At 38.5% G+C, this 12,069-nt stretch overlaps 1 protein-coding gene across 13 annotated transcripts in view; it reads left to right on the top strand.

Moving 5' to 3' along the window:
• The window catches only part of LOC145359853 (neural cell adhesion molecule 1-like), a 515,972-nt gene extending 510,700 nt beyond the window's left edge, over positions 1-5,272 (top strand). For all 13 annotated transcript variants that reach the window (XM_080214669.1, XM_080214666.1, XM_080214670.1 and 10 more), the window contains one exon: positions 3,948-5,272. In XM_080214669.1, the coding sequence (XP_080070795.1) occupies positions 3,948-4,047 (100 nt within the window). In that variant the 3' untranslated portion in view covers positions 4,048-5,272. The remainder of the gene's footprint in view (positions 1-3,947) is intronic.
• Positions 5,273-12,069: the final 6,797 nt, after the last annotated feature.

Genomic DNA, 12,069 nt, shown 5'->3' with positions numbered 1-12,069 from the left:
TTCACTCCAGAACTGGCAAGAGAAACCTCCCTCAGTTTGATTGACTTTTCCTTATTGATGACCAAGTTTCATGCATGAGTGTCTTTTTAATACGCATGTATTTTGTTTACACAGAGGGAGTTTACTGCTGGGAGTGGGGGATGGTCTGTTTAAAGATCTAGTTAATATACTGTTTGATGATGGCCAGTTACTGCAATGATTTTTATTTTCTTTCAGCATGTCATTGTCTGCATGCAAGGACTGTGCAGTAAACTAATCTTTAAAAGTGAACCTCGAGTGTTGACCCTTAAGGCGTTATAAATACTGACATCTGATAAGATGCAGTAATTCTGAACCTTTTCATTAATGCTTTGTGGCATATTGTAATATTTCATTTTTGGGCTGGTTGCAGTTAAGACTGGAAGTTCAGTTGTTGTTAAGATTTGTAATGAGACACCATTATTAATCCTTGCAATATTCTCCCCTCAATATAATGGTCCTGTCATCAACAGGTACATCTCCTATATCTTTACCTAGCAGTAGAAGCTTTTATTTGAAGATTTCATCAGTTTGAAATTAGCATGGCTTGTGCCTTTTTTTAGGTGCCCCTTGAATTTGTTGATTGCAACTGAAGGAACCCTTGGCAAAATCGTTCCTGATGATTGATGTGGATGCGAGATTCCCACTTGGAATTCTTTAGCAGCCCAGTGGAGTGCTCCCTTGATTTTCACAGCCAGTCCAATTCCTCTCTGGAAACTTGCACATGAACCACTGCACATCAGACAGACAGTTCTAAATTGGTGTTTCCTGTTGGACACAAGTGGGCTTGGATGAACTGTTACCACCAAAAATTCAATGACACTAATAGAATTTTGTTCTGATGGGATTTTCCAGTCGGGTTTCCTACTGGAAAATCCCACTGTGGGGTGGGGGGGGGGAAGGTTACAGGGAGGATGCTCCTCTTTTATGAAGGGTTGCTAGTATTTCCCTGGACCTGGCACTCCATCTCCCCATTTGTGAGTAGCATATGTAAGGCTCACCGGGTGCTGTTCCTACTGGTAAGCCAGATGAAAGGCAGGGGGCTAATATTCAAATTAGTGGGTTTGCATAATTATCGGGTTGCTGCCTAGTCTGGGCGAGAACCCAATCGGGACTGGCAGGGCGGGTCAGGTGAATCCCAAGAGACTCCCGATTTTCAGCCGAAACTCCATTCACCAGGGCATCAAGATTCCCACCGGTCATCTAAAGACATGAGAGAATTGGGCCCATAGAAAATAGGAAGAGGAATAGGTCATTCTGTCCTCCAAGCTGCTCCACTATTCATTGTGATCATGGCTAACCATCCAACTCTATACCCTAATCCTGCCTTCCCAATATCCTTTGATCCTCTTCGTCCCAAGAACTATATCTAACTCCTTCTTAAAAAGTATGCAATGTTTTGGCCTCAGCTATTTTTTGTGGTAGCGAATTCCATAGGCTTAGCTGGTTTTATATTCTATAAAGGAACATATCAAAGGTAGAGCCAACCCTGACCATATGTCTTCAATCAACTCTGCATACACATATTTTCATTTCCTATCAAGGCTCACATGTGGAACATCATCACTTAGGTGAAATTGTTAGGCCTAATGCAACTGTAATGCAGTATGTACAATTATCTTAAAGAGAAAAAGAGAGAAGAAAAATTGTCTCACTCTTGTCCAGTAATGAACATTCTTGTCTACTTATGGAAAGTTGACACCTCAATCAGGTAACATTCACCAAGTTTTAACTGAACTTTTTATATGCTTTCCCATTGGCAAATTCTTTTTCATAAAATGAGCACCTTAAAACTCTTCACTTGTCACAAATTTGCATAATGTCACCTCAGTAATGAGAAATAGCTATTTGGATTCATCACAGTTTGATTTCTCCCAGGATGTATTCCTCTGGTAGTGGTAATCGATCAGCCATAGAACATGAAGGACATTAGGAGCCTCTCTCCATCAGAGAGAGGCAATTGGTTATCTTGCTTAAAGGGCAGCACTCTGCAGCAAGCAAGGTAAGAAGACAGGACTCCAAGAAACACCACAGACACATCTGAAAGAAGAGCTTCTTCATATAATTTTTTAAATCTGTTTTTTGGGATGACAACTTCAGTAACGTGGCCAGCATTTATTGCCCATCCCTAATGGTACATGAGAAAGTGGTGAGCCTTAACCACAACTCACTTGGCACCTCATTCCAGTGCTCATTTTATGTTCAAGTTGAAGCAATGAATATTAGTAGGTTGAGAAACAACTGAGAATATAGCAGCTAAGAACATCATATGGCAGTGTAACAACTTCAGTGGTTATTGGAATGTGATTAGGAGCAGAAATCTGTCCAAGTTCTCCAACAAACTCCACTTCCTCAACATTGCCCCGACTGAGTTCAGCAAATTTAACTGAGATTAAGGATCTGGGACTATTTTTGTTCTGCACAGTCCTACACAATCTATTGAAGAGGCTGTTGTTAAAGCAGCTTGTCAAATTAACTTATGCGCTGGATTCTCATCTAAGATAGCCACAGTGGACATCGTCAGTATGTTGATCACTTATCTAAATACACTCTCCATGAAAACTTAGCCAAGGACCCTCGTTATTACTGGGTGCACAGTGGTTAGTAATTGCTGCCTCACAGGTTCAGGGACCCAGGTTCGATTTCCGGCTTGGGTCACTGTCTACGTGGAGTTTGCAAGATCTCGTTGTGTCTGCATGGGTTTCTTTCGGGTGCTCCAGTTTCCTCCCACAGTCCAATGATGTTCAGGTTAGGAGGATTGGCCATGCTAAATTACCCCTTAGTGTCAGGGGAACTCGCAAGGGTAAATGCCATGGGGATAGGGCCTGGGTGGATTGTGATCGGTGCAGACTCATTGGGCAGAATGGTCTCCGTCTGCACTGTAAGGATTCTATGATTCTATATTGCTTGGTACCTCCGCCAAAATACTTCATCACCTTTTGAATAAATGCATTTTTCCATATTACATGCCTGAGGGGAAAATCCAAATGAACTGAAAAGAAATAGTAATTTGAGGGGAGATATTGTTCCAGAGAGTCCAAATTTGCTTAGATGTGGGTTTTGTTCGTAATGCTTCATTCATTTATTTTGGCAATGATACCCTACAGGAAGATTACTTTGGTGCACAATCTTGAAGCTGTGCAATGGAGCAGCTCAAACACTTTAATTGCACGAACTGGCACATATTATTCCTATTCACCTTTTACTTTCTACCGAGTTGGCAGGTTCTGTAATTAATTCCTTCCGTAAGTTGAGCTTTGTGCGGTTTTCCTATTTTAAGCATGCCTAAATGTCTAAGTGGTGTTTAGAAACACAAGCTACCTTTGATACAATTCTGTAACATATTATTCTCGTCCCTTTGCATTTGTCACTTCATTTCAGAGCAGTTTGATGTATTTGGTGTTAAAAAAAACAATTGACTAGAAGGTAACACAAGAAGAAATGTTTTTAAAAAAAATGTAATGAAATTCTCTCCTCCAATTCTGGGCTCATCCTTGTTCAGGAGTACATGAAAATTGAAGACCCATCAAAAGTAGTGAGTTGTGGTGCTACCTTGCTGGTTCCAGTCATTGAAACATTGCAAATGTGCAGACGGGAAGCAAATTGACTATTTGGTGACAGCGAACAGTTTTTTGAACAGAGTATTTGTAATAATAGTATGGTGAGAAATCGTATTTAGTGTAAATTGGGATGGAAGTGTATACATTACCGTCCCTCGTTACGTTTTGTTAGAATATGCATTGCTTAATCTATCCGAATGCAAGTATTGCACAATCTTGTATGCCTCATAATATACCTTTTATTAAGGAGCAGTTTGTGTCATGAACTGTTTTTGATGCTTTCACCTACTGCTGTGCTTTCTTTTCCTACTCCTGTTGCTCGTTGCACTATATTAATTTGTGTTTTTTTATTCACTTTCTACTTGACAGGAAGGTCCCATTAGAGGACAAGCCCAAACCAGAAGGGACAGAAGTAAAGACGGTTCCTAATGAAGCCACACAAATAAATGAGAATGAAAGCAAAGCATGATCAAAAAAATACACAGAAACTGGTTTCCCTTCAGTGTCTCTTTTATTATTTTTGAACATGTTTTCCTGTTTGTAGATTTCAGCTGAGAAGGGGATCAATTGTGGCACACTTGCTTTTTTGTAAAATTCCTTCATTAAAAGGTTGACCACATAATTAAAATTGGTACTTGTTGAAAAAGAAAACCTGGGATACTTTAATTATAGTTATCATTTTTCACTGCGCTTAGCAAGAATTGTGATTTTTAGATAATGTGTGCATTCTTCAGTTAGAAAGCACTGAAAATACTCCTTCAGTTTCTCCCGATGTTAGTAGAGTGAATAGTTTGAAACAAACGAAAGAGTTTTGGGTACATACCTGTAGAAATGGCCACAACTGATTTTTATCTTCTTACTTTTTTCAAAGTTAAAAATTATACTGATTAAAACACAGCTTTATAAATTACCGTTGTAAGGCTAGAAATGTGATTGCTTCACCGTTCATACAAGTACATTATGTGCACAAAGCGTTGCTATCTTAACCTGTTTATATTTTTTTTATTTGCAAGTTTTGATCCTGAGTTAGCTGTTGACTAAACAGAAGGTTTGTAAATTTGCATATGTGAAGTATATTTCAATTTGCAGTATTCAATTTTAAGAAATGAATATTAATTTTTTGCCAACTTTTTATTTTCAGTGTTTATTGGTTTAAGACTGCAAACCATAATTGTTTAACCTTTACATGTTATAATTGTGTGTAAATGTAACAGGCTTTGTTTTTTTTCTTTCAAAAGTTTGTTTAAAATGATGATAGTTTAGCCTACTTGCTTTTGCCACTTTTTTTTGGAATGGAAGTGTATACATTACCTTCCCTCATTACGTATTGTTAGAATATGCATTGCTTAGTTAATCTATCCGAATGCAAAACCTTAGTTATACCGTATGATTGCACACCATATTAAGACCAGTTTTCTCCATTAAAAGTCTGATATATGTTTATGTTAATCGTTCCTTGCTTGTTTCCACTGCAAAACACCTTCCATTCTTGCAGCCATGAAAGGAATTATGTAGCGTATTTCTGTTTCTGAAGCAATGTTTCAACTTTTTAGACTGCAAGCTTGTGCACTGTGAATGCGTGATATTATAGTGTGTTTTTGTCATAGTATTTCAAAGAAATTCAGCATAGCTTGGTTGTGAAAGGTGTAGCAGGTAGTTCTGAAGATTGTGTGGGAAAATGCCATCACTGTGGTGGGGTGGGGTGGGTGGGTGGGGGAAATTAAAAAAAAATAAGGGGAGGCAAACATGTTTGGGCATGAATTCCATGTGTTATAAGTTTTATTGCCTGTAATGTTTAACAATGATGGTAAGACTGGGAGCATACCCCATTAACACAATCCAATGGGGCTTTACTCTTTCATGTACTTTTATTTCGTGTGCAGTCTCAGTCCAGTAATGATTGCATTGCTAATTTGTAAGTTCAAACTGTGAAATACTGGTCTTGTCATTTGCTTCAAGTGTTTGCATATATTCAATTTTAGGGATGACACTGGAGGCACCTTTTAGGTCACACTCTTAATAACTTAAGGTTTGCCCTATGTACCAATGTGACTTGTAGCTGTATCAGAATACCTTTTGGACTCATTTACCACTATAGCGTCACAGCAAAAAGAAATGGCATTTTTATTCCAATGCTGCCTTAAATCAAACCCTATCCCCAATATAATTAATTACCCAGTGATATTTAAACCCATTACTTGCTGTAATATTTGTGCTGGCATTAAAATGGGACCAAGTTTACACAGATTATTGCAACCGTGCAATGATCTCGTAGCGAAGGGAATGAATGTTTGTTGTCTTAACTGTGCCATTTAACAAATCTTCAGTGAACAGATAAACTAACTGAATATAATCATTAGGGCAAAGAATTTTCTCCAGTGTTGCTTGTAGTAAAATCATAAATGCATTTATAAAGAACACATTTACCATTTTACTTCAAATGGCCAGTAGAGGAAATCCCATAGATTACAAACCTGCAACCCCATACCACCTCGAAGGGCAAGGGCAACAGGCAATGAGAACACCATCACCTGCGAGTTCCTCTCCAAGCCACACACCATTCCTGACTTGGAAATGTATCGCCATTCCTTCACTGTTGCTGAATCAAACCTGGAGCTCCCTCCCTCACAGTAGGTGTACCTGTCTCAGATGGACTGCAGTGGTTCAAAAAGGTGCCTCACCACCATCTTAAGGGCAGTTAGGGATGGGTAACAAATGTTGATCTTGCCAGCGATGTCCACATCCCATGAAAGAATTTGAAAAATCCCCTTTTAGAATCTTAAACGCGGTTCACATTGTCGGTACATCGGCAGAGGTTTTTAAACTTCTAGACTCAGCCGTGACTTTCTTCCCTGGTCACATCAATGGGCAGAAGATCAATGGCTATCGAGCATGGAGGAGGAAAAGCCTAGCCCTTGTGCCTTGAATGGATAAGGAGTCAAATATAAAATAGCCTTATGACTTTCTATTACAAATCCCAAAGGCTGGACTTCATCCGTTAGATCCTATAAAGATTAAAACCTCCAACCTCCACTGTCAGCCCTAATTAGAATACCCTGCATTTAGGGCCTTCTCTCCTGTTACAGAACTTTTTATTGAGTGAAGATTAAACCACCTTTCCACTATCACTGGTGTAAATACTGACTACTAACCAAGATTTTTGAATTTGCATTATGTCAGATACTTGTGTTCAATAAAAATTACAAAACAAAATGACTCCTACTGTGTCCATGTTTTTAGTAAACCTTTACCTGTCTAATTGGGAAGCCACTACTGGCACTTTGCTAATATCAACAAATTCAGGGATGGATCTTGAGAAATTCCTGTATAGTTTAGGCACTCACCACATAAACCAACACCTCATTTGTAGTTGAAAACAAGACAACAAATATTGACACCGATATAGATCCTAATTCCTCACTAAACTTCTCCTCCACCTACTTTTCTTCCCTTATAATATTCCTTAAATCTACCTCTTTGATCAAGTTTTTGGCTTAGCGCCAGATTAGACCTCATACATCAACTTGGGATGGATGTTTTATTAAATTAAAAACATTATGTTAAACACAACTTGTTGTTAGAGGATCAGTCGAAATTATACACCCCAATTCTGGAGTGGACTGGAACCTGCAGCCTTCTGAATCTAGTGGCTTGTGATATTAAGTACTTCTGTTCATCCCAGCTTGATTCCTGTGGCCTTTAAACTACTTTCTTGAAATAGCTGCTTCTGTGAGACAGCGAGTACTGAACACCCATCTGTCGGGACAGTACAAGTATTGTCCGCACTTTCAATACCTCTTAGCCTTGATGAATCAACCGGAATTCCCACTTGCACTCCTGCAAGATCTGACTTTAGAGGATCTTCCATACAATGGTGAATAGTTTTACCATCCTAGCAGACACATTTACCACGACCGAAACAGAATAATCTGTTGAAAGGAAGAATTTAACTAATTAGTATTTTCCTTTCGTTGGTAATTAGAATGCAGTTATTTTGTCAGACACTTGGTTTCTCTGGAGGAAAAGAAGCAAATTGGATAGTGACACGTGTTTACTCATGAAACTCCCAGGCAAGATAAAAGCAATTGGAACTGTTACAGCTTCCTCTAGTATGTGATCGGCCACGTGCAGACAGTCAGTCTTAATGCCAGCTGCTGTGTGATAATCTGACTTAATATCAAAAGTTGATGAGCGTTTAGGCGCTGCTTTTCCCCAAGCTGATATTTGAAGATGTTGGCCTCAAGATTTGTTCATGCCAACCAGAATGATTCTTGCGCCAGGACGGGGTAGGCACGAAACCCTCCTGTTATTGATTTCTAGCTGGGACGTGTAAGCTGTGGGCATTGACCAACTCAGCAGGGAAACCGTTTTGAATTTCATGCCATCGTGTCATCAGCACAGATCTCTGGTAAGTCATTAAAGGGAAAGCAATGGCAACCAGGAATGGGAGGATGATTGAGACACAGGCAGTATATCTGATAGCTGGAAGAGAGTTGTGGTATCAACCAGTTGGAGGAATAATCAAGAGGGAAAGTAGTCAAAATCCCATCTGATGTGATTTAAGCATCATATTAGTGGCTATTTACCATCATCTCACCTCTTTGCTTGCACTCAACCACTTAGAAAATTGTGAGAAAGTAATTAATGGCAGGTTGAGTTTAAGGCGGTAAGTGAGACATTATTATGCAAGTCCTGGCAGGCGGTGACTCCTGTGCCTTAAATTAATAAAAAAGAATAAGTTTAATTTTTGCAAATTAAGAGTTTTATCACAAAAGCAAGAAATGCAGTCTATCATAATTCTGGGATCCTTGCAATGTATAATATATGTTATGTTTTGCACATTTGTAGAGGAAAGTTTTAAGATGTGGAATCATGGCATTCAGCCAACGCAGTAAACCTGGTTGACAGGAGCACTCCTATCACATGCAGTCATTTTGAAATCATGAAGTTAAATAGAACTTGGCAGCAAGTACAGACCAAAATAAATGCTCATTAATTATAAGTGAACGCTAATAACTTGATGAAAAGAAAGTTTCATGTTTTGTGCCTCTCATTAAAAGATCAGATAATCTGTGCTATCCAGCTCAGTTCATTGTCTCCTGACAGACTATAACACTGTAATCTGCACCCTCTTCCTTCTTTCTCCCCAATCTATTCTGTATACAGTATTCTTTGTCTGCATGGTGCGTGAAGAAACAATAATTTTCAGTGTATACCAATATATGTGGCAATAAATCAAATTAAGACTTGCTTTAAATGCTTTCTCACTATTGGTAACTACCTAGTTCCTCCCACAGTCTGAAAGACATGTTGGTTAGGTACATCGACCCGAACAGGTGTCAAAGTGTGGCGACTAGGGGAATTTCACAGTAACTTCATTGCAGTGTTAACGTAAGCCTTACTTATTACTAATAAATAAACTTTGAAGGGTAGGGGGCTTTAGTTCAGTTGGGCAGGCTTGGAGGGCCAAAGGGCCTGTTCTTGTGCTATAATTTTCTTTGCTGTTTGTTCTCTTGCCCTAACTGAGCTTTGTGAGAATTAAGTTTAAGTCCAGCATTTTGAATTGCTTGAAATACAGACAGTGTGTATGTTTGAAGCAATCAAAACATCATTTACGTATTGTAGAAGGTGGTTTGTGCACATTTAATAGGCTCGATTAATAAGCTTGATGTGCAATGTACTTGTGAAAAATGGCTGGACTATTTTGAAACCGTTGTAGTAAGCAAATCCAAATGCATTGTTGCTTTCCCACTGTGAAGGCAAATTTGTACTGATGTTCTTTTGTTATTGGAATAGACCAAAATCCATTGGTTACATCTAATGCAGTAATGATCATTTAATCTGCCCCAATTGTGTTTAGAAAGCTAGCTGGAATTGCAACTATTGGGTATGCCCTTGTTGCATATCTATTCAGAGATGTGTAATCCACAGTTAATCCATACTTCCTCTGTTTTTTAATTGGCCATTTAAGTGAATTAGTAAAAAGCAATGTCTTTGTCACTGTTCCTTGTTTTTCTAACTGTGTGATAATGTATCTAACAGCTTGAACTTCTCCCTGAATCTTTTCTGGTGGGACATTTAGTCTTTCACAATCTTGTTTATTTCTTGCCCAAATTTGAGGGTATTATGCAACCAACTTTTTTTCTCTTAGATTGGTCTCTTTTCCCAATCTGTTTGAAATGCTGCCACCCTATAAATGATGCAAGCTTTCCTTCCCTATTTGTTCTGTTTGAATGTGTGGTGCCCATTTGACCTTTCCTGCTCAGACATTAATTGTTGCCCCCTAACTAAGCAGTAACTCTATTCCCAGAATACTTCCTTCTTTATTTTCACACATTCAGATTTGAACCTTTTTTTATCTTTATTTTTAGAAACATTGTTGGTATACTGAGCAGTGCGATTTTAACTCCCCGAGTAACTCAGTGTTATTCTATTGTTTGATTAATAGTTGGTAAATTCAAGTCTCTTAATGATGTAGTTGGCTTGGTGTCAACTAACTTGATACAATTCTGTCCGTCCAGCACTGTGCCTATATCACCATCAGACTCTAGGGGTGCCAATTGTCATTTTGCAGTTAACAATTTACGAAGTTTCTTTGCTGTGAAACTGGCTTCTATAACATAATAAAAGTTTTGAAATCAAAATCAAACCTTTCAAATTGATTCCAGGTAGTAACTTATTTTGATTATTGATTCTTCATCTCAAATAACATCGTTGTATTAAAGTAGCTAGCTTTAACACATTCTTCTTAGTGATATGGGCTTTCTTATGTCAACTAATCACCCTGTTTACCTCCTTCAATGTTTATTTATTCTGCTGAGCCCACCGTATATCTGTTGCGATTTGCAACTTTCCTGTATTTAAAATTTATGTCTAAATGTACTTTGCTCACTGAATAACTAATCTCATTCTTACGATTAGTTTGCTGATTTTAAACTTCCACTCCTCACAAGCTACCCAATATACTGTTAGGTCGCTGCCATTATTGAATAGCCCTAAGTTAGTCGGCATGGTTATCATAAAATACGCAGTAGGGACAAATGCAAACTTCACATTTCCTCGCCCACTCTATTTTGTGTAATTTCCACCAAACATTCTCCCCATTCTCATGATATTTTGATTTTAACCAACAATTCATATTTACTGCAAATTTTGATTCATCCTGTATAGGACTGATTGGGTTAATGTTCTGCTTGTTTCAAACTTGGCTTGTTTACAGCAATCTTCTGGCAATGTAACCCATTTTAACACAGGAAGCATTCTTCGATCTTGGAGCTGTTTTATTTTAAACCTTTTTTTGGTGTTTTAATTAATTCCCTGAATTTCTTTCTTTTTTCTAATTTTGTTCTTGTTTTTGAGTTCTCTCTCTCTAATTTATTTCTCTTTTGCTTCTCTGGCTAAATGATTTTTGTAGTGGCAGCTAAAACAACTTTTGATTTGATTTATTGTCACACATATTAGCATACAGTGAGAAGTATTGTTTCTTGTGTACTATACAGACCAAGCATATGGTTCATAGAAACAAGAGAGTGCAGAATGTAGTGTTACTGTCGTAGCTAGGGTGTAGAGAAAAATCAATTTAATGCAAGGTAGGTCCATTCAAAGGTCTGATGGCAGCAGGGAAGAAGCTGTTCTTGAGTCGGTTAGTACGTGTCCTCAGACTTTTGTATTTTTTTCCCATGGAAGAAGGTGAAAGAGAGAATGTTCAGGGTGTGTGAGGTCCTTAATTATGCTGCCTGCTTTGCCAAGGCAGCAGGAAGTGTAGACAGAGTCAACGGATGGAACGTTGGTTTGCGTGATGGATTGGGCTACATTCATGACGTTTTGCAGTTTTTTGCAATGTAGAGCAGAGCAGGAGCTTATACCAAGCTGTGATACAACCAGAAAGAATGCTTCTTATGGTGCAGCGGCATTAGAGTCGTAACTGACATGCCAGATTTCCTTAGTCGTCTGAGAAAATAGAAGCGTTAGTGGGCTTTCTTAACTATAGTGTTGGCATGGAAAGGTTGTTGGTGATCTGGACACCTAAATTTGAAGCTCTTGATCCTTTCTATTTCATCCCCATTGATGTAGACAGGGGCCTGTTCTCCTTTATGTTTCCTGAATTTGATGACAATTCACTTCATTTTGTTGATTTTGAGGGAGAGATTATTGTCGCTGCACCAGTTCACCAGATTCTCTATCTCATTCCTGTATTCTGTCCCATCATTGTTTGAGATCTGACCCGCTAAGGTGGTGTCGTCAGCAAATTTAAAAATCGAGTTGGAGAGGAATTTCATTTTTGTCATTTCAGATTTATGTTCTGTCTGTTTTCTCCAGCAATTCTTCTGTATCACGTCTGAGGCTCCAGGGTCATAGCCTCTTGCTGTCATTTTCTTGATTAATTTGTTTTTTTTATTGATAACTGATTGAATTACAGACACTGCAATTCCTGATTATTTCCTTCTGCCATTTTGTTTCTTTCTCAGTTCTGAAACCCCCAGCCTAAACC

The sequence above is a fragment of the Carcharhinus amblyrhynchos genome, chromosome 29 (assembly GCF_965287045.1).
Source record: "Carcharhinus amblyrhynchos chromosome 29, sCarAmb.v2.hapA, whole genome shotgun sequence".
Classification (NCBI taxonomy): domain Eukaryota; kingdom Metazoa; phylum Chordata; class Chondrichthyes; order Carcharhiniformes; family Carcharhinidae; genus Carcharhinus; species Carcharhinus amblyrhynchos.
The sequence above is the reverse complement of the archived record's forward strand: the minus strand, read 5'-3'. Positions and strand labels throughout refer to the sequence as shown.